We start from the raw sequence: 26,257 nt of genomic DNA on the forward strand, positions 1-26,257 counted from the left end.
TTGCCTAGCTTCTTCCTCGCCGCCTTCTGCCGACCTGCATAATAATCCTTCCGAGTATCACTCTCTTTGCTCTTATGGTCCGACACGCAAAGTTTTGATCGGCCTGTCATTCTGTTGTTCTTCTCATGTCAAGCCATATTTGACTTTCGCACTTTTCATTTGGGTGACGTGACGATGCCGGCGATAGCCGGAAAACAAACTGCCTGCTCACCACCAGCGTAGAATTGTAAAACAAAGAAGAAGAAGAAAAAAAAAGAAGACTCGTCACGCGTTTTGGGGAGCGCAAGAAAAAGTTCGATTCCAAGACTAAAGGGGAGGGTTCTTGTCGAGCATCATCACGAAAGACTAATCAATAGGACTCAACAGAGTTTGCGTGTGTGCGTGTGTGTGTGTGTGTGTGTGTGTGTGTGTGTGAAGGATGGTTTGGTCAGAATAATCATTTACAACTGCTATGCATACAATGCCATGTGAATAAAACACCGAAGGGTTCCTTGTCTCAGCTGACATCGGCCGGGGGATGTGGAAGGCTCGTCAAGAAAACAAGCGCAAAAGGGTCATTCGGGCGGCCCCGCAAAGTCATCTGCAGCTGGCTCTTGAGCTCATCTGGCTGGCATACAGGCAGAGAAACTTCCAGCCCGTGTAGCATGTGCGCCAGAAGCGGCCACTTTACAATGACACCCGTAAAGGACTTGGCGTCCAAAGTTGTGGCATTCCAGCGCAAACCGTGCGTACGCGACGTTGGGCCCGACGAACTTGCAATGGGCGGTGATTGCAACACGGCATCAAAGCCCTGCCCGGGAGTCCGGTTAAAGGATTTAAGCGATTGTGGGTCCTCGCAGTTATCCAGGCGAAATCGATACAGGGCATCCGAGTGGTCACGATATCGGCGCGTTGGCGCATCGTCCGTGGCATACAAGCAGTCGTGCGAGCACAGCAGCTGTGCCAATGCCTGAAAGGAGAATGTGTGCTGGCATGAGCAATGGCAGGCAGACCGTTTGCTTGACGACGACATTCTTTTGTGAGAATCAAAAGCAGACTGTGACACAGACCAGGGCTTGAGGTCGAGACGTGATATCGGGTGGCAGGTTGGGCCGACGAGCCACGCGCACAACCAGATCACCGAGTCTATACCGACGGCGCCAGCACCACGGGTGCAAAAGGGTGCAAAGACCAACGGGACACGCGGCTATGAGGATCGAGGCAAGGCGTGTCGATCGAGCGTGGAGCATTGCCAGGCAACTTGGAGTGTTCGGTCACATGGCACGCACTTGAGGTCGGGAAACTTCTCAGCTACTGGATCTGTAAAAGCCGTCGGCGTAGAAAACATCTGCAATATGTCTTCGATTTGACACATGCGAATGTCCTGCACAAGACATGACGCAGAGCAGCACGGCAGTTGAGAACCCTGATCGCGAGTCGAATACAAGAAAGTGGGCGACAGCTTCTCAATCCCCGCCTCACTAGCTATAAATCTGATGGAACGAAGAGCCAAGCCACAGCATTCAGGCACAAATCTGGATTGGCGGTTGCTACTCACTCGACCATTAAGACCAACAAGGATATCCCCGGCAAGTACGCCTGCCTGTGCAGCCATGCTGCCTTCCCGCACGTGCGTGACTTGCCGCCCATCCAGCACCAGCCCAAAGGTCTAACATGAAGCCAGCGACAGTCAGATGATCACTGAAGCACACATCCCATTCGAGCACCACCCGAGCCGTACCGATTCTTGTGCCCGCTCAAGGGAAAGAAGAGGAAAATCCTGTTGTGGCAGGCTGTCCTCATTCATATCTTTGAAAAGCAGCCCTCCAAAGCGTCCATGCTCTTGAATCCAGGAAACCAGATCCCTAACACGCCAAGTGTTGCAACGGCAAGATCACGTGTGAGGTTCCAACCCGTACTTGGTCTCGGACAATCGGCACCAGTGCAGTTGGCTGGGGTCGTACGGGCCGCGTAAACAGAGCTCGTTGACAAAGAAGAGGCCGCGCGAGCGAAGAAGGCCATCAGCCAAGAGAATATCCCGCAGCAAGGCCACCACGACATTGAGAGCCGAAACGACGTATTCCGCATGAATCAAAGCCTGCATGGGCACGTGGTCAAGGAAGGAAAAAAACACAAAAAAAAATGAGCGCATCTCCCTCGCGCATTCACGGTCCATCTGATAGAAGCCACGAAGCGTTTGCAGACATTTCAACGAACTTGGGCTGGACTAGAATATGAAGCGCATTCAAACTCCTTGGCACAGAGCGCCAGACATGCTACAATCGTTCGACTGGCCAGGCCGACAGTGCGCTCGGAAGCGGGCCGCTAATAAACCGTCAGGATCAACGCCACGCAGGCGTGCGAGCATAGTCATTCGTGAGCTGCTTGAAGCATGCACAAAGCTTGCCTTAACCTTACTTCCACGGGCAAACAAAACAGGACTTCAATCCTTGGACAAAAGTGAAAGCAGGACGGGTGCGTTTGGAGAGAGGGGGGGGAGGGGGTGTGCTGGTGCTGAGACTGACCTGGCTAAAAGCTTGCAGCAGAGCTAGCGGGGAGAACAGCCCTGGCAAAGTTGGACTTGCCCAAAAGAGCGAGTTGCCGAGCGTGTTCTCGCCAATACCCACCGCCAGGCCAAGTTGATACACGGAGAGACGCTGAAACACGGCCAAGAGAGTGGGTGTTTGCAGCTTCAAGAGCCACAGGATAATGACCACGTTGCTGGTTGATGCTTTGAGCTCCTCAAGAGGACAGAGCTTGGGCTCAATCCGAGCAAAAAATTCCAATATATGCTCTACAGCATCATGCAAAATGACAGCGTGTTGCTGCATGACGGCGAACACGGCACTCGGTTCGAGAGATTCGCCGCGCATGAGCGCATCAATGGTTCGGCGCCACAGGCGCTGAGGAGAGGGGATCGGGATTGCGTCAGGGTGAGTGAGCAGGAAGAGAACGAAAGGCAGGGTAATAGCGCGCAAGACTCGCGCCCACCTTTAGAAAAAGCTGGTAGGCAGCTGGACTGCAATACATGCGAAAGTCTTCCAGCTGTGCCTCCAGGTACCTGTATGCATGCGGTCGCCAGGACCAGCATAGTCGCATTTGTCAGCACAAGAAGATTGCAAACACACTGCAACATTGAGCGAGATCCTTGACGGTTCGGGCCAGATGCTAATCACGTACCGGGTGATGGGACGCCAGCGATCAGCGGTTGAAAGCGCTTTGAGGGTGGTGTTCAACAGCAAAATGCGAAACGCCCCATAGAGGTACGTTGTTGTGCGTTCCAAGAGAATGCCAGCCAAATAGTTGACAATGCCGTCCAAGTAGCGGTGAACTGCAACAGGCGTGATTTGGATGCGACGGCCATACGACCATGAGACAAGGGACGAAAGAAACCAACGCAACTCAAAATCGTGGCCAAAAGAACACCATGACATCGACCTACTGCTGTCATCCTCCAATGTGAATGAGATTTCACCTGCCATAGCACACAAGGGCCAAAGCACAATGAAATGGGTTCGAGAGGTGATTTCACTCTCAGGGAGTTGATCATGGATCAACAACAAACGGAGCAGGTTGGGACGGGCGAGAGAACGTACGATCCTTGAGCAGCTGGGCGAATCGAGCATCAAAGTGCCGCATCAGGCGTTGACATGCACACAGCGTGGACAAACGTGCGCACGCGTTTGGATCCACGGCATACATCTGCACAGGACCCAAAAGATCCATGGCATACTGCAGGGCACTGTTTGGAAATGTGCCATATCTGAGTGGTATCAATGTCATGTGCAATGGCAGAGCGGAAAGGTTGGTAAGCATGACTCGAAAATCACAGCTGGAAACACTCAGGCATCATAGCGGATAAGCAAAGGATGACACGTACAGCGCAACGGCCTGGAAGAATGTCGAGGCCTGCATCATGGCGGGCCCAGCAAGCTGCTCTGCTGACAGGCGAACCATGCGCTGACTGGAAGCATCGCTCTCCCCATCTGCCAATCGAACAGAGACATCAGGCATCACTTGATGTAGCCCCATTTGTCCCGGTAGAGATTTGGTCAGCAGCTCAGAGGTGGTGGAATGAGCGCCGTCTCCGCCAAAAGCGCTGTCAATATCTGACAGATGCGGCGAGGCTGGGCGGGTTGTGGCAGCGGATCGCGGAAGTGGGCCGCCATGCCGTTGCGTGCTCACGTAGCCCGTGTCCTCTGAGCTGACACCACCACGTCGCTTGATGCTCGGGCGTTCACGGCGTGTTGGGGGCTGGTCCCGGCTGCGTTGACCGAAAAAGCGCTGTTGCGCACGTGGTGATCGCATGGGCGAGGTCGTGTTGCTGCTGAAGGGCTCGCTGCCCACACCATCTCGTGCAGAGGCATAGAGGTCCAGGTCACTCAGATCTTTGGCGAGACCATTGTTGTCAGCAAGCGAAGCCCGGCCAGTGCCAGGCGCGCTTGCTTCTTGAGCCTGGAGTCGACACCGCCGTCGCTCCACGAGGGGACGTGCCAGATCCAATAGTGGCGTTTCACCGCGGTCAATGGCTTCGCCAGGCAGCTCCTGCCACACCTCGAGGTTTGTGCTGGCTCGCTCACCAGCTTGGCTTGTATCAGGGCTGGACTTGTGCAAACCAAAGTCGTAGGCAGTGGCTTTGTTGTGTGGATGATCAAAGACGAACCAGGTGGTGCGTTGGCCTGCAAAGGAAAGGTCAGGAAGCTGGCGATCATCGTTGGCGTTGACGCGGATATTAAAGTCCTCATTCAGGTCAGCCTCGAGGCATTTGGCAATGTGCACATAGTCGATGGACAGCAGCAGGAGCATGTAGTTGCGGACAAGCTCGCCGGCGGCCATGTTCAGCTGACGAGCCATGACGGCGGCTTGAGAAGTCGAGAAGAGCTCGCAGAGAGACATGCCAGCACGCAGGAGGGCACTGACAGCATGGGTCAGGTCCAGGCCTGAGGCCAGGAGGTCAACCGAGGCGCGCAGGTCAAAGACGCGAACAAAGCTTTCATTGGCGCGAAAGCATGTGGCCAACGTCTGCTCGGAGTGCACTTGGATGCGGCCAAGCCATCGAATGATGAGCGGTTCAAAAATAGCTTCGGTACGCTCGATATCTTCCAACCTTGTGCTGGAAGAGATTCCACGCAAAAAGGATGCTGTCTGCGCAAGCAATCCCACCAAGCGCGCATCAATAAAGTCTGAATGATCAAAAGCCGTGACACTGGTCTGATGGGAGTGCATGAGCTCGTGGAATTGCCAAAGATAAACCTGAGGGGCGCGATGCGCCCAGTCGTAGGCTGGCCACCAAGCAGACCACTGCTGCACAAGTTGATGCAGATCAGGGCCCAGCATGGCCAAGAGCTGTTGTAGATGCTGTCCTGAGACCTGGTGCAGCTCGACCAAGCGCTGCGAACGGCGTCGTCCTTCAAAGTGGTCTCGAGGGGGCTGGTCCACTAACGACGAAGCAGTTTCAGGCACTGCTGCAGCCACTACAGAGGCAGCAGCGGCGGCGGCGGCGGTTGTGACGGCTGCTGGGGGCCCGCTCGTGGGGCCAAAGCTGTCTGTTCGCTCGCGGCCCGTCACACTGCCGTTGCCTATCGTGGGGGATCCATAAGCAGGACTGGCTGCCGGTGGGGCACGAAGGCGGTGCCGGCTCTCTGAGAGCGAACCTGGCACGGCAGCTCGTAGCGGGCCGTCGCTGCTCAACGTAGCTGAAGCGGACATAACGTCAAGGCCATGAACGGCATTGAGCAAGCGCTGAAAGCGGTGCTGCATTGCTGCATCCAGAGCCTGAGCGACCTGCTCTGTCAGTTCAAGCGTCGCTGGCGCAACGGATTCGCCGCTCGCACTGGTCATCTGCAGAGGCGTCCAGGAGTGATGTGCCAGGATTTTGAGAACAACGCCCAGACTGGAGATTAGCAAGCGCAGGGACCCTGCTTCGGCTGGGGAAGGGAAAAAGTCAAAGAGCGTATGCAGCACTTGAGTGATATCATGGTAGATGGCGTTGACGGCAACCTCAAGCTCAATCAGCTCGGCACTATTGAAGGGCCGTGCCTCGTTCTGAGCGCCCGTCGACTCATGCTTGGAGCTGGCCGCCCTAGTGCTGGGACTTTGCCCTTCCTGGAGCAAGGGTATTCCAGTCTGGGCATTCATCAAGGGTGGCCAGTGCAGAAAAAGAACGGCTTGTAGAGCATCGTGGAGGCGCAAGAGAAAGGGCTCAGAAAGCATGAACAGATCGCTCAGCGCCCGCAATTGGACGAGCGCAGCGTGGGTGTCATCGATCCCATACTGCAGTGCGTACTCGCGCAGCAGAGATTGCGCGGGATACGAGAGGTCTGGTTGAAGGTGTGTGAAAAGTGACTGGTCGGCAACAAGACAGGCACGAAAGAGACAGGCATAATGGAGCATGTATGTTTGTGACCCGTGAAAATCGCCGTCGCGAGGTGTTGGTGCCGGGGTATGAACAAGGTCAGGATGCTCACGCAGACGCTGCATGAGGCGCGTCAAACGGAGCGACTCGCTGCTGCGCCATTGGCTGAACCCGTCGTCGGTAAACGTGTCAAGGCGAAAATACTCGTGCCGCTGGAAGTTGACGGCACTTAATTGGCGGGCGAGCTCGAGCAGGATCATGTGAGCTGGCTGACGATGTGCGCGCAGCTCAATCTGATGCGCGCGCAGCTCTTCCATGAGTTTTTTGGTGGAAGTGACCGTACCCGCTTCATGAGCGTGGCCAATCAAATCCACAAGTACCTGCGCATATGGAACGAGATCTTCCCCTGGGGTGGTGATGAGAGGGTGGTCTGCGACGGCAATCAGGGTGGCCAGAAGTTCGCGGGTATTATCGGCACTGAGCCGATGTTGGCGAAAGGCGCGAAAGGCACGACCATGGCGCATGAGCTCTGGGGACCAACGGGTCGCGTCTGGTGTGGTGCTTGTCGTGGTGCCCAGTGAGGCACTTGACTGCTGCGATGCTCGCCCGGAGCTGGGCACTGAAGGACAGACCCATGCAGGCAGGTGATGCCAGGGGCGCAAAGGGGTATGTTGGGGCTGAATGGAAGTTCCAAGGTCACGGTGGCGAGTCCACTCGTGTAGAGAGTCAGCAATGAGGTGTAGACTTTCTACCGGAGCGCTACAGGGGACGGGCTGCCCCTGTAGACTGCGCGGCGGCCCGTCGGCTCGGGGAACGGCGAGCTGAGCAAAGGGGTCGGGCACCCAATCCTCAAAAGGAAGAATGGTCTCTGTATTTCCTTTTGCCATGGCCGCGGCCACCCGGGCCCCTCATGGAAGGGGCGGCAGCAGACGTGCGCCACACGCCAGACGTGGGGTTGCTTCAGAAGAACCTCTCTGACTCGATCCGCCTCTGGGGGAACAGGAGGAGAAGGGGTGGCGCGACCTTGGGTCTCGGACGTTGGCGCACCAAGCCCAACGCAGCGGCAGAATGCCAAGCCCAACGCGGTGTCAATAACCAGCTCGACAAAGAGCTGAACCCCAGCAAATCGCGGCGCTCCAAGAAGGCAGGCAATGAATGCTTTGCGGACGCCCGTCGGCCAAACAGCGAAACGCGCATGCGAACTTGAGCAATTGTCGTTATTGGGATTTTGATTTTAAAAATCGAAAAAGAAAAACAGAGACAGAGACTGAAGAGACAGAGAGACAGAGACAGAGACTGAAGAGACAGAGACAGAGACAGAGACAGAGACAGAGACAGAGACAGAGACAGAGACAGAGACAGAGACAGAGACAGAGACAGAGACAGAGACAGAGACAGAGACAGAGAGACAGAGACAGAGACAGAGACAGGGATTTAATTTTGAAGACATCACTCAGAAAACAATCAAAATCGCAGATGCATTTGGGGGAGGTGAGTTCCATGCCCCGGGGATGGGAAGTTCCCAGCGAGTGTAGCTGTTAAATCGTGTGTGTATTTGCTTTCGTTGGTGGTGTGCCGGTATGTTTGAAGGCTTGATTCAGGTGGCTTGGAATTGTGAAACATCAACTGATGCCGGATGCAAAGGTCAAAAGAAAAGCTAATCGGAGTGGGCTAACATGTAAAACCAGAACTAGGACAGGAGGACATAGCCCACAAGTGTGAGGCTGCTAAGCATAGACGCAACGGTGGATGCACGGACGACATCAAACAAAAAAAAAAAAAAAAACACGAAGAAAACATCGAAAAGGAGGCGCGCCAGGCTGTTGTCAGCAACGATTGACAGCATCAGACAGACCAGTGGACGGCACAGCGCCGCCTCTACCATTCCAAATTGCCAGGACAATACTTGTCAATCAAGCCTTGATAGTAAGGGATCAGAGCCTCGATATCAGGCATGCAGCTGTCCTTGCTGTACAGATCAAACTTGTTCATCTCGCGCACCCAGGGAAGCATGGCTTCATCCTTGCTGTTGGTGAGATGGCCGTAGGCATTGCCTGTGTGCCAGGGGTAGAAAGAGTGGAAACGAATCATGGCCATGCCCTCGTCGGGAATCGTGCACTTGTTGTGCTTCAAAACCTGCAGCAAAGCACGGTCCCATGCAAGACATGACGGTGATTGAATTATTGAGAGAGAGAGAGAGAAAAAAAAAAAAAAAAAAAGCCTGTCTAGCATAACACACATCCAAAAAGTCAAAGCAAAAGGACGGGCAAGGTGTGAGAAGGAAAACAGGCACCAGGCAGCAGCTCATACCTGATAAAGGTACTCGTCGTGGCCCCAGCTCATGAGCACGTTGTCGAGACCACAGTTGCGCTCGTACATGCCCAGTTGCGTGTTGTAGCGCTGGTCCTGAGCATCCGGACCCTTGGCACATTGTTCAGCGAATACAATCGAGCTGTCTGCAGCGCAGCCCACGGGGTACGTATCCCCCACCACGGCCTGCAAGTGAAAAGGCAGAACAACAAACACAGGCGGCATCGACATGAGCTTTGATGAAGCTTGCGCCGGACATGTGGACAGTGGCAGCGAAACAACCCTCCCACCACTCTGCTGCGAAAACCAAAACATGACCCGCAACGCACCCATTGCGGCTCGCCCCACAGCGCCATGACTTTGCCCAGATCATGAATCAGTCCAGTCAGGTGCAGCCAATCTGCACGGATCGGGAGCGAGACGAAACCATGAGTTGAGATCACAATTCGCATCAACGCATCTTGAGGAGCTGAGCGACGAGACCAACAAAACGAACCCTTCCCCGGATGGTGCTGGCGCAAGCGCTCAGCCGTTTGAAAAGCGTGGACAATGTTGGGAATATCCACGTCGGGGTCCGAATCTACTCAACACATCCCAGGCCCGGGCCGATGCAGCTGAGTGCTGAAAACGCTCGCCGTTGAGCGCACAAGGGGATGAGGAGGGTCTGAGGCTTTGCATCGTATGAAACCAACCGTCAATCAGCTTGTTGAGTTCATCCAGGGCCTCCATGATAGTCATTTCACAGTGATCAAAGCGGCACCACTTGGCACGCTGCCCTTGCACAAACTCGACCGATTGGTTCTCGTGCATGAGACGGTACGTTTCGCGCACAATGGCGATGCGCGGGCTGTCAACATAGTTGCGAAACTCGGCAGCCTCCTTCTCCTCTGGACGGAATTCGCTCACATCAACGCACTCAATCGGGCCTTCGACCATGGGCTAAAGTTGACCAGAACCGGCATACATAAGTCGAGCGAATAGCGAGACACGTCAAGGCGATTTGGCTGCCGTTCACTCACAAGATTCAAAACCCGCATCCTGTCAGTCCTTGTGTCACAAACTGTCGCGCGCGCGCGTTCTCTCTCTCTCTCTTATAAAATAAGAGCGATCAGCACAAGGATCCCAAAGTGCCAGAGCTAGAAATTGCACCAGCAGGCGGATACCGGGACAGAGCACAAACACTGCCACCGTCAAGAAAATGGACCCTGCTGTTGGCTATTGGCTGTTGGCTATTGGCTGTTGGCTATTGGCTGTTGGCTATTGGCTGTTGGCTATTGGCAGTTGCTGTTGGCTGTTTTGGAGAAGCTCGCACGCGCCATTTTTTGTTGGTTGCTGCAAGCCATTTGCTCCTCTTCTTCTTTTGTTCTCCTTCTTTTGTTCTTGCCTCGTGGCTGCCGGGTTACACCAACGCATTGTCAGATGTCAGATGTCATATGTCATATGTCAGATGTCAGATGTCAGCAAAGCAGACGCGATCACTTTAGGCGGTTTTCTTGTTGTTTTCAGCCTTCACCGGAACAGCATTTCGCGTCCAAAAGTGCAAGTGGCGGCGGCGGCGGCTCACTGGTCGTTGGGTTAGGTGACGAGTGGCACACCACACGGGGGAACAGCAACGGCAGGCAGGTGGCAGGGTTGATGAGAGAGGGGCGGGTGGACTTGTACTGGCCAGTGCACATGTAACAAGCTAGCCTGGCAGTCATGGACAAGGCGACTAAAGCGCAGCTCAAGGCGGTCAAGGTCGCCATCCGCGATGATCAGCTGGACGAGGCCCAGGAGCTGCTTCAGGTCTGGGAAGAGACGTCTGGATGGCTAGCGGCGCGGTTGCACGCATGACATGTTCCGCAGAAATTTGAAGAGGCCTCTATCTCTCACTTTGCCCTCGCCCCGCATTCGCCCGCAGGAAATTCTGGCGGAGAGCCCAGACCACTACCAGGCTCTCGTTTTTCGTGGGGCCGTCTTCAAAAAGCAAAATCAAGCCGCTAAAGCGGAAGACAGCTACCGCCAGGCTATTCAGACCAATTCAGAGGAGCTACTTGCATGGCATGTGCGTCTTTGACTCTGCCTCGCCTTTGGAGCGGCGTTTCTTTACCTCTATCCGTCTCTTTTACGGCGCATCGCGTTGCAAGTCCGCCACGCATCTCACCCAACTCGTTCGCAGGGTCTAGTGGATCTCTTGGAAGCAGCAGTCGCGGAACGGCCAGGTCGTGAGGAAGAGCTCATCCAGGCCTACGAGCAAGTGCGTCTCTGCCCAACCCGCCTGCCTGACCTTGTGATGAGCGCTGCAGCTGACACAAATGTGCTTGCCTCAGATTCTGGCCATCGCCGGCCTTGAGGCTGAAGTGCGCGCTGGACGTGTTGTTCTTCGCCTCCTGCAGCTGTACGAAAACGAGGGCTATTGGTTTAAGGCCGCCGAGCTTTGTGCCAGCTTGGTGGCCGATGATGGCACCGCTGTGCTGGCCCCGACTGAGGAAGGCACCTCGTGGCCCAGCCAGGCCATCTCCTTCTTTGACCGCCAAGTGGAAGTGCTCGTAGAAAAGGATCGCCGTGCCACGAAGCACAGCCCAGAGCAGGCCCAGCTTGCCATCATCGTCGATATTAAAGCCTCCACCCGCCAGGCCGTCACGAAAGCCTGGCGCGTGTTACTTGCTGCACAGCCAAGCGCCTCTATTGCCACGGCTTTGGCCACGTTCTCGTGGCGCTTTCACCTTGTCCACAACGATGGTCAGACCCCGCATCCCTCCAACCTTGCGACCCGCAACCGACCCGTATCTCTTGACATATGCAACACGCCAGAGACCGAAACCACTTGCTCGCGTTGAGCTTTGAGCGTTGACATCATATATTGATTGTTTATGGCCCCTGTTTGTTGTCCTTTTGCCTTTTAGACCTGGCGCCCGGTCTTGAGCATCTCCCAGCTGCGAGCCAGACTGCATTTCGCACCGCCGCCCATTATCTCCACGCCCAGCCAGTCCCCGAGGTATGGTTCGCCACAGATCATGCGTTCAAAGGAGTGGTCCACAGCCGCGCCATCGAAATGGCTTTTGACTGCCGGCGTCTTCCTCGTCGCCAACCCGCCGTTTCCTCAAGTATTCCTCTTGTCCCTTGCCCCCTCTCTTTGCTCACGGATAGGGATTGCCGCTTTGTGACGAGGACTTGCAACACCCGGCAACAAATGGGTTTGAGGACTTACCTTGTCACTTGGCGGCCGGCCTCGCCCAAGGTACGTTCCCTTCAATCCCATGCCGCAAGGCATCGTGTGCCCATGGTTGGACTCACCGCCCACTTGGCAATCAATGCAGCCCATCGAGCCATGGTGGAGGCCACTGAACCTGGCGTGCTTCTGGCCCAAGGCGCCGTCCTCGACAACATTTCTTCTCTGCACCTCACACCTATTGCCCTGGCATTGCGAGCTCAGCTGGCTTTTTGGATGGGTGATTTGACGCTGGCATGCCAAACGGCCGAGAATGGTCAACAAGAACTTCACTGTTTGCAAGACCTCTGCAGCAACCCCAGCCTGGGTCAAGGGATTGAGTGCTTGCTTCGCATGACGTGCTTGCAGTGTGAATGGCGACTCGACTCTCTGGCACACCAACGGGTAGAACGCGACCTTCATGCGCTGGCTACGGCGCACGGCGCCCTGGAGCGCATCGTCCTTCTTGAACTGGCCCAGCTCGACGTTACCCGCGATCTTACTCGAGATGCCATCGTACGTGTCACGTCCCAAGCCTGGCTTGAGCCACGCCTGATCGACTTCCATCGCTGGTGATTATGACTGTCGCCTCCACGGCCTGAGCACGGCCATTCACCTGCGCCTGTGTGCTTGCTTGAATGTGCAGGAAAAGCTTCAACAGGTGCAGGCGCACGAAGATGGTACGCCGCAAATACTTCATCTCCGAGCTTTGGTCCGAGAGCGAGAGCAGCAACGTGCCGAAGCCCTGGCCGACGCCGAGGCTGCTGTCAAACAAGGGCATCCTCGCCTTGAGCGCTACTTGCTGTTGGGCCGCTTACAACGCCGCGCTGGACAAACCGGGCAGAGCCGTGCCACTTTGGTGCTGGCAGCGCGTCTCAATCCCACACATGCAGACATCTTTTTTGAACTTGGGCAAACCCTTGAGGCTTCTCAAGACACTGAGCGCGCCGCCCAATGCTATGCCAAGACCGTTCAATTGGACTTGGTGCACGAGCCAGCTGGTGAAGCTCTTTGGCGTCTGTATCAACAAATGGGTCGTCACGCCGACGCAAGCCAGCTGGTTGAGCGCGTAAGCTTGGCCCCCTCTGCCGACCGAGTGCGCTGGGTTTGGATTCGCCTGGGCCAGCTGCGCCTTCAGCAGCACCGGGCATCAGATGCAGTCTCAGCTCTACAAAAGGCGCTTCGCAACAACCGCAGTGAAGCCAACATTTGGCGCTTGCTGGGTCGGGCCTATTTCGAGCGCGGAAGCTACGCCTCTGCACTCAAGGCACTGGGTCGTGCTTTCGAGCTCAATAACACCGATGTGGCCGCCCGCACAACGATGGGCAAAGTGCAATTGCAACTCGGTGAACATGCCGAAGCCCTGTCCATCTTCGATGAGGCTTTACAGCTAGACCCAGCCTACGCCCCGGCCATCGAGGGCTATCTCTTGACGCAGTTGGACGTGATTCGACACGACATTGGTCAGGGCTTGCTTCACGCGGCTGCTCAGGCCTGTGCCCAGGGCCTGAGCCTCTTCGTCAGCCGTATTGAAGCCGTTCAAAGTCTTGTGTGCATCTGGAAGACAGTGGCGGACTTGCTCGCCGCGAGCTTCTACTTTCCGCCCAAGCATCAGACTGTCCTTGGTGAGGCGCAGGCAGCGCTAGCGCACGTGTTTCAGTTGGAGAATACGCCCGAACCTCTCGAACTAGCCACGCGTGCCTATGTTTTGTGTGTTGAGCGGGATCCACAGTCCTCATCGAGCTGGGCAGATCTAGCCGGGTGCCTGACCCGTCGCGCATTGCTTGCCCAGGACTTGAGCAATGAACCTGCAAGTCAGGCGCTGTTATCTGAGGCCTTGTGTGCCATTCAGCAGAGTCTGGTCTTGGATCCTGCAGATGGTGAAAGCTGGGAACTAGCAGGCTTCATTGGCCTCCACACACGTGTCTTCCCCTTTGCTGAGCGCGCCTTTGCTAAAGCAGCCGAGCTGCGAGCCGCCGATGGTGGCGCTTGGGTGGGACTTGGTGCCTTGTACCTGATGCAGCACGATCTGCCCCGCGCAAATCAGGCCTTGAGCCGAGCACAAGCCAATGATCCCGGCTTGGCTCGAGCATGGATCGGACAAGCATTGGTTGCGGCTCAGTTTGTCAGCTCAGAGATGCTGGACTTGCTTCGCCATGCCTTTGAGCTGTTTGCGCACCCTCTGGCCAGCCTGGGTTTTGCGTGGCGAGTACTTGCAGCCGTGCTTCCGCAAAGCGATGAGATGGCCCTCCAGGCCTTTGCCCAGCCCGGTCTTCAGTTTGGTGCGTTCGGCCACGTTCCCGACGGAGAGACATCCCACTATTGCCAGCAAGCCCTTGTGGCCATTGAACGTTTTTCAGCAAGCCGGAGCGGTCACCAACTGCCTGTGGCGTGGGCCTTGCAAGGGCTGCTCTCGGAACAAGTCGGGTTGTTTGAGGCTGCGGTCGAAGCTTGGGAATGTTGTGTGAATCTGTTGATGAGTGCCCCGCAGCAGAATGAGGCGCAACTCCAAGTCGCAGTTTCTGGTCTGGCCCGGGCTCTGTGCCATGCTGGTCAGAGCACACGCGGCTTGGAGCTGTATCAGCACGTGGATCGCCCTGGCTTGTTTGACCGTCTGCTTGCGGGTGAAGCGTACCTGCATGCTGGGCGCTATTCCGAGGCCTTTCAGGTATGACCGACAACAGCCCTGCTTTTTCTTCCGCCGGTGTTGTACCTTAAAATCCGCCATTCACCCTGCCTTGTGCCTTGATCTACAATGCTCTGGGGGTGACGTTGATATAGGCCTATTTGCAGGCACGTGACGCGCATACCACGGCACTGTCTGATGGCCAGGCAGACTGCTTTAGCCTACACATTGCAGCTGTGTTGGGTGTGGTGGCCTTTGCCAACCAAGAGCTGGATTTGAGCAAGCAGCTCTTGTTTGAGGCTGTTGCTCGCCCAGAGCTGTGTCCCCCGGCTGTCCTTATCATGGGCGCCCTTGGCGTGATTTCAGATGATCCAGACCTGACGGAAGCCGCCCTTGGTTAGCACGTGATCTCACATCGCACCTAGCTGGGCTCACCTCGTTGGCCGCCGTTCCTCATCCTCCCTCTCACGCTGTACCTTCTTATTTGTTGGTATCCTGCCGCACTTGACAGGTGAGATTCCGCGCCTCCGTCAAAGTGGCGCCTTAAACACACCGGAGCTTGTTGAGTCATACTATCGGCTGCGCGCATATGCCCACTTGGCCCGTGGCGACACCCGTGGCGCACGACGCGCCATCTCTCAGGTTCGTGTAGACACTTTTCATCACAAAAGCTGGCTGCTCAGCTGTGTCGGCATTCTTTTTCGCCCGCTACCAACGTCCACCGCTCGTTCTGCGCGTGTCTATCTGCGACGCTGACCCCCCCCCCCGCAATCCTTGACACAGTTGTTGCGGACTTATCCACAACTGGCTGCCAACTGGGTGCTGCTGAGTAAGCTTGTTAATGGCGACTCTGGTGCCGACACTAGCCAAGGTCTAGTGGACGGACCCTGTGCCGCACCTCGCAACATGGCTCAGGTCCTTTGTCAGGGAGCTTTAAATCTGACTCGAGCCACTCTGGTACGCTCCAGTGGAGCCCAAACCTCGCCCCAAACCTCGACGCACGGACTGGCTGCCAGCATCTACACAACACTGGCTGCAAGTCAAATGGCACATCCAGATGCTCAGCTGTGGTCCGATGGAGACCTCGCTCAGTATCGTGTTCGAGTGCGTCGCGCAGCGCTTCGTGCAGTGCATGTTGCGCCCCACGACTTTGCGTCTTGGTTGCAACTTGCGTGTGCCTTAGCAGCCCATGGTAAGTGGCATTGGGGGGCGCTTCTATCTTGCTGCATGATCTGAGGTCGTTTGTCCTCACCCATAGCAATGCTAGGCGTGGAGCATCAGCAGCAATGTCTCGTGGCCACTGAGCGTGCCATCAGTCTGATGGAAACCACTCTCAGCACCCTGTCCATGGATTTGTTACATCAGCCACGGTCTGTAGCGCACCAAACCTGGATGGGAGCCATGCCAAGTTTTGGCTCATCCTTGCATCATGTCCCTCCTTCCAGGCGCGACGCACTTATGCGCAGTCGACTCTGGGCGATGGCCTGTCGGGCCTTTGCGCAGTTGCGGCTGGCTGCCCAAGCGACGCCCACCAGCAAGCTGCTGTTGCAAGCAGTGGTGCGTTCTTTGGGCGTGTTGACTCTGCCAAATGCATCGCGGCGATATTGACTCGGCGCTCTGAACTGTTTTGAATAATTTTTTTTTTTTTTTTTATGCTCCTGCGGCAGGCTCAATCTTGTCACCAAGCGCAAGCGGAACTACCCGGTCAATCAACTTGGTGAGCTGCGCCCGAAGCTTTCCCCCGTTGCCAACACTGCGGGACCAAGGCGACTTGCTAACTTGATAATGTCGGAATGGCGCCATGATAGGACCGCGTTGTTCGCCACGCTTGAAGCCATGGCAGGCCAGCTCAGCAACGGTGGATCTTTGAGTGAGATGCAATTCTCGGAAACCACTCGTTCGGTGCGTATTGAGCGCCACCGCGCGCCACCTCGCCTCTTGTTGTTGTTGTTGTTGTTGTTGATGTTGTTGTTGTTGTTGTTGTTGTTGTTGTTGTTGTTGTTGTTGTTGTTGTTGTTGTTGTTGTTGTTGTTGTTGCTACTGTTGTTGTTGCTACTGTTGTTGTTTTTCCTGAGTGGCATGGCAATTCCTTGCACTCGCACTTAATTCGTTTACCCCTTCCTATAGGTGGTCGTTGCATACGCGACGGCCGTGGGCGATGCCTCCTTGTTGCAAACATTGGACAAGGCTCGGGCCCAAAATCAGGACCAAGCATCTGGATCTGCACCAACTGCCGAGAGCATCTGGCGACTGTTGCAAGCGGGCGATATGGAGGAGGCAGCCAGTGGAATCAGCACCCTCCTCAGTCAAAACAAAAATGATCTTCTTGCGCGTCTTTTGCTTTGTTACCAGAAGATTGAGACGTAAGGGCATAACTACCACCAACTTGTTATGGGGTCCACCCGAGCCTCCTCGCTGACTGACTAACACCTACTCTTGCCCCATTTTAGATCGGATGTGAAAGGAGCCAAGAAAGAGTTGAAGCGTTTGGATGGCCAACTCTTCCCTGCGGTCATCAAGTTTCTCACCTCCCGTATATCTGCCTAATCACGCACGTCCTCAAAAGCCATTGTGCCAAAAAAAAAAAAAAAACCGTTCAAATTTAAGATTTTGTCATCATGCACATGTGAACGATATGAGAGAGAGAGAGAGAAAGAGAAAGAGAGAAACAACTTTCTCTTTCATAACCACACACACACACACTCCTTGACGTGAAGGGGCGCATGGTTCCATGTGGTCCATGACGGCAGGCGGTCTTGATCTACGCCGCTGAACGACCTCAATTTCCAGCAGCGTCAGGCATCAGTGGCCCACTTTGTGCTGGGCTGGACAGTGGGCGTGCTCTTCTTTATTTTACCCCCGACTTGCCAAGCCGTCCTCTGTCACCACCACCACCAGCATCACACATCATCATGGACGGGACTCCAGACAACCGCCAAAGCGGGCCCGAACAGCGCGGTCGCGGTCGTGGTCGCGGCCGCGGTCGCGGCCGTGGCCGTGGAAATGGTCGGGGTAACGGCCGTGGTCGCGGTCGCGACGTGCCAGACCCTGCGGCGGGCATCTCTGCCCTGGATCCGACTCGCGCTGCGTTTATTCCTGCAACTTCTACATCAGGGCACCATCCGACACGCCATGCTGCGACCTCAGCGAATGGTCACATGGACGGGCCGGCCTTGGCTGTGGCCGAGCCTGTAACCTCACGAGTAGAGACGCAATCACAACACTCTGCATCAAAGTCCAAGGGCCGTCGTCACAAGCTGCCCACCAGCCACTCCGTACCCCAGCTGCAGCTTCCGACACCAACATCGTCTGCTTCACCTTTGATGTTACCGGACCCAGTTTCCACTACGTCGGACCATAATTCAGGGCCGGTGACAGAGGCAGTCAGCCACAACGTTGGCCGCGAAGATGGGACCAAACGACCCCGCGGCCGTGGGCGAGGGCGGGGATCTGCCCGTGGGGCACATCAAGGCCGTGGTGGCCGTGAGACGGGCCGGCCAACCGCTCAATCTGCTGCCCGCGGTGGCAGCCGGAATCGCCGTGGCGAGAGCAGTTTGGACGAGCTACCTCCGAAGCTGGATGCGACAGCCCTGGCTGCTTTGAGTCGCCAGGAGCGCTTGCGCTACGAACTCAATCAAGAACAACTCGAGTGCGTCACATGCCTGGAGCGCGTGCGCCGCCGCGACCCTGTTTGGTCGTGCCAACATTGCCACATCATTCTGCACCTGCGGTGCGCACGCCAATGGAGCAAGAATAGTATCGATCCTACTGGACCCCAGGGTGCAAGGCACTGGGCCTGCCCTGGCTGCCGCGAGCCCGTGAGCCGACTCCCAAAGAGTTATCTGTGCTTTTGCGGCAAGGAAGTGAACCCTCAGCTCCATTCCGGCTTTGATGCCCACACCTGTGGCAATGTGTGCGGTCAGCCTCGTCCCGAGTGCAAACACCTGTGCACCGATACCTGCCACCCTGGCCCACACCCGCCGTGTGGGCAGATGGTGCGTCAAGCCTGTCCTTGTGGTGCCACATCTCGCCAACTCCCTTGCAAGCGAGCACGCGAAGATGCCACCTTTACCTGCACCAACACCTGTGAGAAAACCCTGAGCTGTGGCCACCACAAGTGCCAGCGACGCTGTCACACAGATGACTGTGCCACATGCACCGTCATGGTTCAGCTCACCTGCTTTTGTGGTCGGGCAACACGCTCGGTTCCCTGTGGTTCAAGCCAACATCAAGCTGCCCTCGCCAATGACCTGCAGTACTCGTGCGAAGCTGTCTGCAACCATTTGCTTGACTGCGGCCACCACCATTGCGCAGAAACTTGCCACCCTGGCCCCTGTGCACCGTGTGCCCTCTCCCCAGAGCGTGTCAAAACGTGCCCGTGTGGCCGCTTGCCTCTCCGCATGCTGCTTCGAGGACAACCACGCACCGCATGCACAGACCCTGTGCCCACTTGCATCGGAGTTTGCAATCAGACGCTGGCATGTGGTCATACCTGCCCTGCCAAATGCCACAATGGACCCTGCCCCCCTTGTCAGGAGCGCGTTGCACTGCAATGCGCGTGCAGTGCCACTCAGCAAGAGATGGCCTGTTTCGAAGTGGCGGCGCTGGTAGCCCAGCAAGGCAGTCCTGAGCTGCGTTGTGATCGTGAGTGCCGCCACTTTCTCAGTTGTGGGCGCCACCGCTGCGATCGCATCTGCTGTCCCGGGCGTACACTACCACCCAGCGCAGATGCAGATCTACACACTTGCATGGAATTTTGTGGGCGCCGGCTCAAATGCGGCTGTGAATGCGATCGGCTGTGTCACCGTGGTCGTTGCCCCGATACATGTGGCCGTGTGCTGCGGGAGCCCCTTTATTGTGCTTGTGGTAAAACTAGCATCCGTCCCCCGGTGCCCTGTGGCACTCCCTTACCTGAGTGCAAGTACCCCTGTCGAATCGCGCGCCCCTGTGGCCATCCAGTCAATCATCCTTGCCACCCGTCTGGCGAGTGTCCGCCCTGTGCCACTCTTGTTGAGCGAGGTTGTGTGGGCCACGGCACAAATATTACGGTACGTAACTGCAATTGCATTGGTCGGCGCGGATGGTGCACAAGGGAAGGCCTGGCTCACCCTGTGTTCAACAACTGTTGCAGGGGCCTTGCTATCAGCAGACCCGAATTTGCAGCGACAAATGCGGCCGACCGCTGCCCTGTGGCGTGCACAGGTTGGCCTTGCCCGGCCGCACACTCCGGCCGCACACTCCGGCCGCACACTTGATTTGCTTCACCTTTTGAAGAACCAAAAGGCGTGCCTTCTCACACACCCTCGTGCACTGGTTGTCTGCCCCACTTCTCTCAGCTGCCCTTTCTTCTGTCACGAAGGGAGTTGTACGGAGTTAATTGCCGCGGATAGAGCCAAGCGCACGCCTGCAGGTCGCTCGACTACGCGCTCCAAGAAGCGGGTTACCGCCAATGTCAACCAACAGGTTTGCTGAAGGAAGGGATCGCTTTGTGAGCCATTGAGCACATAGGTTGCTCATATTCTTCGGTTTTTATCATGCTTTTCGAATCTGCAACAGTCATTGGTCAACAAGCCAGCTGCAGCCTGCGGTCTCAAGGTATAGGCGGGCGCCTTGGTCCTGCACTGCCCCTTTCTTGTCCGTAGATTGCGTCGCACCCATGACTGACTCATCAACTGTTGTTCATTGCATAGTGTGGCCGCCTACGAGCCTGTGGTCACCCTTGTGGTCTCGACTGCCATGGGGATGAGCCCTGCCCGGATGTGGCTTGCGCTGTCAAGGTTTCGCGCCGCTGTCGCTGCGGTCATCGACAGGCCACAGCAGCTTGTAATTATGGCTTGCCTGCCCTGGCAGAAGGTTTCAAACAGGCCTTCCAGCGCCGTGCTGAACTTGAGGAGAAGCAGACCCTCGAGGTTGGAGGTGCTGAACATTTGGCTCGCCCCATCCCTGTGGCTTCAGAATTGGTGACGCTGGCGTGCGACGTGAGCTGTGATCGACACGAAGAACTACTGAAGCGCCAACAACGCAACGCTCAACTAGCGCAGTCTCTTCAAGTCTTGCACAAGCCCACAGATGGGCGCTTGGTTGATGAGCCTGAGTATTCCGAGTTTTTACTGCATCAGGTACCCCCCCCCCCCCACCCTCTTTTTTTTTTTTTTTTTTCCTTACTTTCCTCCCTTTCCGTTTTTGTTTCTTGTGGCTTTTGTCCTGTACCCCCATTTGTCCCTTGCGCTTTCCTGACGCGCCTTGCTGATACGCTCGTTCAATAGGCGCGAATCAATCCTGAGCTGGTTGCTGAGGTTGAAGCCAAGCTATCACAATTTGTTCTTGACAACAATCGCCGCGAGGTATTGCCAATGGAGCTGGCCCCGTCCTTGCTCCAGCAGCAAGACTCGCCGATGCTCACTTTCATTTGTCTCCATTTCTCATATCAGGAACGCCTGCGTGTGATGAAAAAGCAAGAACGACAACTCGTTCACGAGCTGGCTTTGAGCTACGGTAAATCGTGCTGACTACAGGCATTTGTCAACCCGACCATCGGGCCTGGCCACGGTTCCCTCATTAAGCGCGATTCTTGCCTTGGCCGTCGCCGTGGCCGTGGCTACACCATAGGTCTAGTTTCCGAGTCGCAAGACCCAGAGCCCTTCCGAAATGTCGTACTGTATCGAGGCATTGCAGGAGAAGCAGCCCGCGTCCCTTCCGTTCGACTCTCCGAGGCCGCTGCTCACATCAAGTAGCTGCCGTCTAATTCGTGTCTGTGTCAATCTCTCTTCCTCCTCTGACAGCTGCGTGCCATGAAAGCAGGGATGGGGAAGCACGCCCCATGTCATTCTGGGTTGGAAGAAATCGTCAAATTGAGCACAAACAGCTTTTTGAATCTTTCATAACCACACGCGTTTCTGTCAGTCATCGATGATGACATTTGCATTTTCCTTCCATTTGGTCGTAGCGAACTGGCTTTGATCCACCATCCGGGTGGCGCTGCTGCTTCAGGGATCGGCAAGGCTCGCGACGCATGCGTGTGGCATTTGCGGCTGCAAGAGGGCCGGCCTTGTCTGGGCGTGACACCAGAGCGTGCCGCTTCACCCTTCACCGACCATGCGATGTTGTATCGCGGCTGACCAGCTCCCATCGCGGCTGGAGCCCTTTGGCTTCGCCCCGGATGTGGCAGCCTACATCACTGAACTCTTGGCTGACGTGGAGCAGGAAGTCGAGGATGTGCGACAGGTGAGCAAACGAATGATGAACAGCAGGCATTATGGTTGTAGCTGGGAAGCCTTACTGTCGATCAAGTCCCGGCTTGATTCGGCAACCTCACGCCTGGCTCCCGTGTCCGCTGATCTAGGCCCTCGAGGCGTTTGAGGACGAGGCACAATGCCAGGCCTTTCCCGCTGCAGTGAGTCGCTTTATCGAGTTGGCAACAGCTGGCCCGTCCAGCCATGCCGCGCCGGAAAGCGACCCTGCCGTTTCCGCCACTCCTGTGCGGCTGGATGCATCCTCCCTTGCCGAGCTCAAATACAACGCCGCCCAGCCCGACCCGCCGTCCTCGCTTCATGCATCTGCTGATCATGCATTTGGAGTAACCGTGTCCTCCACTGCAGATCAACATCAACCGCATTTGAAGTCCCATCGGAACCGTCGGAAGCAACGACGAGCCCGTCAAGCCACAAAAAATGTGGATAGCTCAGATCATGCTGAGCACGTCGATGCCACGGGAACAACAACCACCGCGACAGAGGATGGGGGCAACGAGCGTAAGGGCTACAATGCACACCAATATTTGGATCGCTCTGTGCACCCCTGAGACAAACAGCCTCACGCCAGCATGCCTGCATTTGTTTCGCGCCTGTACCTCGTTCTAGTCATGATCTCGAGCGAGCAATCGCGCTTTCACGCAGATCAAGACGGCGAGTCACGTGAGGTGCTTGTGCGGCGCTTAGACATCTCCTTCATCGGTGGGCCTACCCTGCTCGAGGGCGCCACTCTCAAATTTCAACCCGGCCATCGGTATGGCGCGCCTGAATTGGTTTTTCGCGTGCTAGCTTTTTGCCACATTTCACGTTGTCAAATCACAAATAGCTATGGTTTCATCGGACCAAACGGCTCTGGCAAGTCGACGCTCTTGCGGGCCATTGGTGAACACCGCATCCAGGTTTGCTTGCCCCAGCGCAGAACCTCGAACGCCCTTGTACTGCTTTGTTTTGCTCTTCACCGCGTCAGCCAGCTGGCTCGCGATGTTTTTGTTGTTTTCCTTGTGCTCTTTCATCTGCTCGTTCTTTCCTTCTCTTGACCAAGAGCCAACTCATTTGCCCCACTCACCCATGGCTGACATGAATAGAATCTACCTCCCGACCTCCGCACACTCTTCATTGACCAGGAGGCAACCTTTGTGAACTGCCCTCTTGTGGACTTTGTCGTACAGGGAGATGCTGACCTCGTGCGCATTCGCCGCCAAATCCAAAATGTGCAGGATGGGCTTGAGCAAGCCAGTGGCGATAAACTCTCTCAACTCATGGATGAGCTCGAGCTTATGGATGGTGTGGGCCAAGCCCCAGAGGATCGTGCGCGTGCTGTGCTTCGGGACTACGGTTTTTCGACAGCCATGCTGTCCACGAATCTGCATGAGCTCTCCGGAGGCTGGCGCATGCGTGCAGCGCTGGCACGAGCCACCTTCAATCCGCCTGAAATACTTCTGCTGGACGAACCAACCAATCACCTTGACCTTGAGGGCATTGAGGAGCTGGAACAACGCCTTGAGCAACTGACGTGCTGTGTTCTAGTTGTGTCGCATGACAAAATGTTCCTTGACCACGTGTGCACGGATATCGTACATCTCAAAGATCGCTCGCTCCACTATTTCCACGGAAACTTGACCGCTTATCAGAACCACTGTGAGGAGACGTTTCGAAAACAGTTGCGACAATACGAGTTGCAAGAGCAACGTCGCGAGCATTATCAAAAAACCATTGACCATGCCGTGCAGCACGCTCGGCGTACCGGTGACGACAAGGCGTTGGGTCTCGCGGCATCGCGCAAGAAGAAGCTGACCGAACGACTGGGCCCCGATAAGCGTGAGGATGGCAAGAAGTGGAAGAGCAACGTCCGACGAACCGCGCGTAGTCTCAAAGACTATGAAAATTGCATAGATGGCACGCGCCAGGAGGTAGGAATTCATCTCATCAACCGCCATCAGCCTTTTGTCGCATGTTGGCGCCTTTTTGAAGCTGGTGTTGGGGTTCGACTTGGGCTTACACGGATCTGATTTGCTCGGAAAGGTGGAAGCGCCAAGGAAGGCCAAACCGCTGGCCTTCAAGGCAAGAACGCCCAATGTGGCAGCGCAAGGCTCGGCCCACGTCGTACTTGACACCGTCGCCTTTGCGTATGCGCAGGACGCCCCGCTGATTCTCAATAATGTCTCATTGCGCGTGGACGTCGGTGATCATGTGGGCCTTGTGGGTGCGTGACAAGCCGAGCTGCGAGAGTCATTTGCCGCGCTCACTCAAAACATGTGACGCTCTTCGACGTTCTCACCTGTTCTTTTTCTTCTTGCTGCCGTGCAGGTCGTAACGGCTCGGGCAAATCAACGCTTCTTAAATTGATTCGAAAAGAGCTTGCGCCAACGCGGGGGCTGGTCGAAATTGATCGACACGCCTCCATGGGTGTGTTCGAGCAGCAACACGTGGATGCTTTGGATTTGACGCAGACGCCACTGGGCTACCTCGCCGAGTGTTTTCCAGATGAGAAAGAACAAGAGCTGCGAAATCATCTGGGAGCCTTTGGCTTGGCCAAGCGCTCACAACTACCCCTGCACTTATGCTCTGGGGGTCAGCGCTCGCGGCTCGTGCTCGCCAAACTGTTCTTGGAAGCGCCGGCCCTTCTCATTCTCGACGAGCCGACGAATCATTTGGACTTTGATGCCATTGATGCTCTGGCAGAAGTGCTAGCAGCGTATGCGGGCACGGTCATTGTGGCGTCGCACGACCGTGCCTTTTTGCAGACGGTGGCCTCCTCGATCTTCCGCTTGTCAAAAGGCACCCTGTCACGCCTTGACACAAATTGGTCGTGACGCACTGTTGCTCATAAGCCACATGGCTTGATTTAGAATCATGCTCCCACGTCATGGGCTGCACAATTGTGCTGTGAGAAACAAGCTTGATTATCAATTTGATGAAAGGCGAAATGTCAAACATTCACTCTGCTCAGATGACCAATGACAGTTCAAAAAAAAAAAAGTCTTTTAACATGTTCCTTGCGTGTGTTCCATTTTTTTTCCCCCATATACAACACACCCCATCCATCAAGATTCAGCAGTGGGATCACGCAACAGGCGGACCCCCTGGCCCAGGAGTCGCTTAATCATCACGGCTCGAATAGCAGCGGCTTCGGCTGCACCGTATGCAAAGGATGATTGTCCGAAGTTCAAGCACAACGATGTGCTCGATGCGGGCCATAACATGCGTGTCGGGGAGTATCGTTCCAGCAAAGCATCTGGCACTGCCTCAATGCACTCGTCTACACATGAGACAACCAAAGCAAAGCAGGTGAGAAAGCTGAGTCCATGTATGTATGGCAAGTGGTCGGACGGCGCCAGCAAAGCAAGCGGAGTGGGGCGAACCTAGCGCATGGCCATTGACGGTGAGCATGACCTGGCATGAAGTTGTCAAACCGATGCCAACTACCTCAAGTGCTTTTTGACTGGATTGGCACACATGGGCGGGAAGACCGATGCCATCCCGGGACCACAAAATGGTCGGCCCACATTGGACTAAACCCCTGCTCCAATCAACCGTCACGCCACAAGCATCGCCAACGTCATCGGCATAGCCGAGCCAGCTAACTGTCTCTCCGGCCACATGCGTCGCCTACGTAACAGGGCCAAAGCAAAAAGGAAATGCATTTATAATCACCCGCCTACCACGGTCCATACAGGCTAACACACACACGGAAAGAAAGAAAGAAAGAAAGAAAGAAAGAAAGAAAGAAAGAAAGAAAGAAAGAAAGAAAGGAAGGAAAAAAAAAGAGAGTGCCATCGCCTGCTCACCTCAAAGTACATGACAAGATCGGCGGCTGAAAGGGTGACTGGGGCAACCAGCAGTGGCATTTCGCGCAAAGTCAGGGGCACACGCTCCTCCAACTGAGGCGGCCGGGGCGCGAGATTGAGCGCTTGATCCCAAGGGCGTGCCTCCTTTGGGAACCAGGCATGTTCAAAGAGAAAGTGTGCCTGGAAAAAAATATTCAAGGTCAAGGTCAAGTTCTGTGAGTGCTATGGCCAAACAAAATGCACACGATAAACAAACGCTGGGGGCGCGTATGTTCATGTTCGAGGTGACACCAGATGGCACAAAAAAAAAGCCAACCTCTTCGCCCGTTGCCAAGGAGGCACACGGATGCCAACGCTTGTACTTGTTGATGCCTCGAATTGCGATGCCCAGGTACTCATTGTTCACCTGAAACGCCATTGTCCCCGCGTCCAAGTCCAAGATGGCTACAACAACGTCCCCTGCAAAGGTATAAAAGGTGACGATCGATATATTGAAGGCAGGTAGGAAAACATTTGGCGTCAGCAAAGACGAGTAAACTTGCACGTCAAACCGCCAGCGCAAATGAGGTACGGGCGGGGGGCATTCTCAAATTGAGAACACGCCCGCAGAAACAGCGCCAGCCAGAAACGCACCGGCACTCCAGGCACGCCCGTAAGACAGATTCCCGCCAATCAGTTGCTCGCGTCCATCGTGCCAGATTCGAAGCCTGACAAAAAAAAAAAAGGGGGGGGGGGGGGGGGGGGGGAAAAAAAGGGTCC

General features: G+C 55.7%; 7 protein-coding genes across 7 annotated transcripts in view; 3 read left to right on the top strand and 4 right to left on the bottom strand.

The window, feature by feature from the left end:
* Positions 1–496: 496 nt before the first annotated feature.
* MONBRDRAFT_24267 (uncharacterized protein) lies at positions 497–6,970 on the bottom strand (the record flags this gene model as incomplete). The annotated part of the gene is made up of 13 exons (XM_001744660.1): positions 497–937; positions 1,050–1,125; positions 1,269–1,363; positions 1,721–1,844; positions 1,899–2,077; positions 2,197–2,304; positions 2,505–2,882; positions 2,971–3,040; positions 3,160–3,310; positions 3,422–3,454; positions 3,576–3,742; positions 3,860–6,714; positions 6,872–6,970. The coding sequence occupies 13 exons, from the start codon at positions 6,968–6,970 to the stop codon at positions 497–499; spliced, it is 4,776 nt and encodes a 1,591-aa protein (XP_001744712.1).
* A 1,242-nt stretch (positions 6,971–8,212) lies between these two features.
* MONBRDRAFT_21355 (uncharacterized protein) lies at positions 8,213–9,580 on the bottom strand (the record flags this gene model as incomplete). The annotated part of the gene is made up of 5 exons (XM_001744661.1): positions 8,213–8,470; positions 8,645–8,830; positions 8,974–9,044; positions 9,141–9,224; positions 9,337–9,580. 5 exons carry the CDS (start codon positions 9,578–9,580, stop codon positions 8,213–8,215), a joined length of 843 nt encoding a protein of 280 aa, XP_001744713.1.
* Positions 9,581–10,342: 762 nt separating this feature from the next.
* On the top strand, positions 10,343–16,068 carry MONBRDRAFT_7095 (uncharacterized protein; the record flags this gene model as incomplete). The annotated part of the gene is made up of 11 exons (XM_001744462.1): positions 10,343–10,429; positions 10,545–10,688; positions 10,803–10,880; positions 10,954–11,365; positions 11,530–12,350; positions 12,481–14,502; positions 14,628–14,856; positions 14,972–15,102; positions 15,244–15,652; positions 15,719–15,830; positions 15,906–16,068. 11 exons carry the CDS (start codon positions 10,343–10,345, stop codon positions 16,066–16,068), a joined length of 4,608 nt encoding a protein of 1,535 aa, XP_001744514.1.
* Positions 16,069–16,169: 101 nt separating this feature from the next.
* On the bottom strand, positions 16,170–16,541 carry MONBRDRAFT_7096 (uncharacterized protein; the record flags this gene model as incomplete). The annotated part of the gene is made up of 1 exon (XM_001744662.1): positions 16,170–16,541. The coding sequence occupies one exon, from the start codon at positions 16,539–16,541 to the stop codon at positions 16,170–16,172; it is 372 nt and encodes a 123-aa protein (XP_001744714.1).
* Positions 16,542–18,086: 1,545 nt separating this feature from the next.
* On the top strand, positions 18,087–20,261 carry MONBRDRAFT_220 (uncharacterized protein; the record flags this gene model as incomplete). Its single annotated transcript, XM_001744463.1, has 4 exons — positions 18,087–19,508; positions 19,592–19,662; positions 19,797–19,870; positions 20,167–20,261. Coding segments are annotated over 4 exons (1,662 nt in total), but the record flags the coding sequence as incomplete, so codon positions are not given.
* Positions 20,262–22,537: 2,276 nt separating this feature from the next.
* MONBRDRAFT_515 (uncharacterized protein) lies at positions 22,538–24,502 on the top strand (the record flags this gene model as incomplete). Its single annotated transcript, XM_001744464.1, has 4 exons — positions 22,538–22,609; positions 22,796–23,544; positions 23,777–23,913; positions 24,018–24,502. Coding segments are annotated over 4 exons (1,443 nt in total), but the record flags the coding sequence as incomplete, so codon positions are not given.
* Positions 24,503–24,754: 252 nt separating this feature from the next.
* MONBRDRAFT_31870 (uncharacterized protein) overlaps positions 24,755–26,257 on the bottom strand; it is a gene marked incomplete at both ends in the record, with an annotated part of 8,708 nt that continues 7,205 nt past the window's right edge. Inside the window, 5 exons of the mRNA XM_001744663.1 lie at positions 24,755–24,969; positions 25,073–25,319; positions 25,499–25,678; positions 25,815–25,957; positions 26,132–26,205. Coding sequence (XP_001744715.1) covers positions 24,755–24,969; positions 25,073–25,319; positions 25,499–25,678; positions 25,815–25,957; positions 26,132–26,205 — 859 coding nt within the window. The remainder of the gene's footprint in view (positions 24,970–25,072; positions 25,320–25,498; positions 25,679–25,814; positions 25,958–26,131; positions 26,206–26,257) is intronic.

This window comes from Monosiga brevicollis, genomic scaffold, assembly GCF_000002865.3.
Source record: "Monosiga brevicollis MX1 MONBRscaffold_6 genomic scaffold, whole genome shotgun sequence".
Taxonomy (NCBI): Eukaryota; class Choanoflagellata; order Craspedida; family Salpingoecidae; genus Monosiga; species Monosiga brevicollis.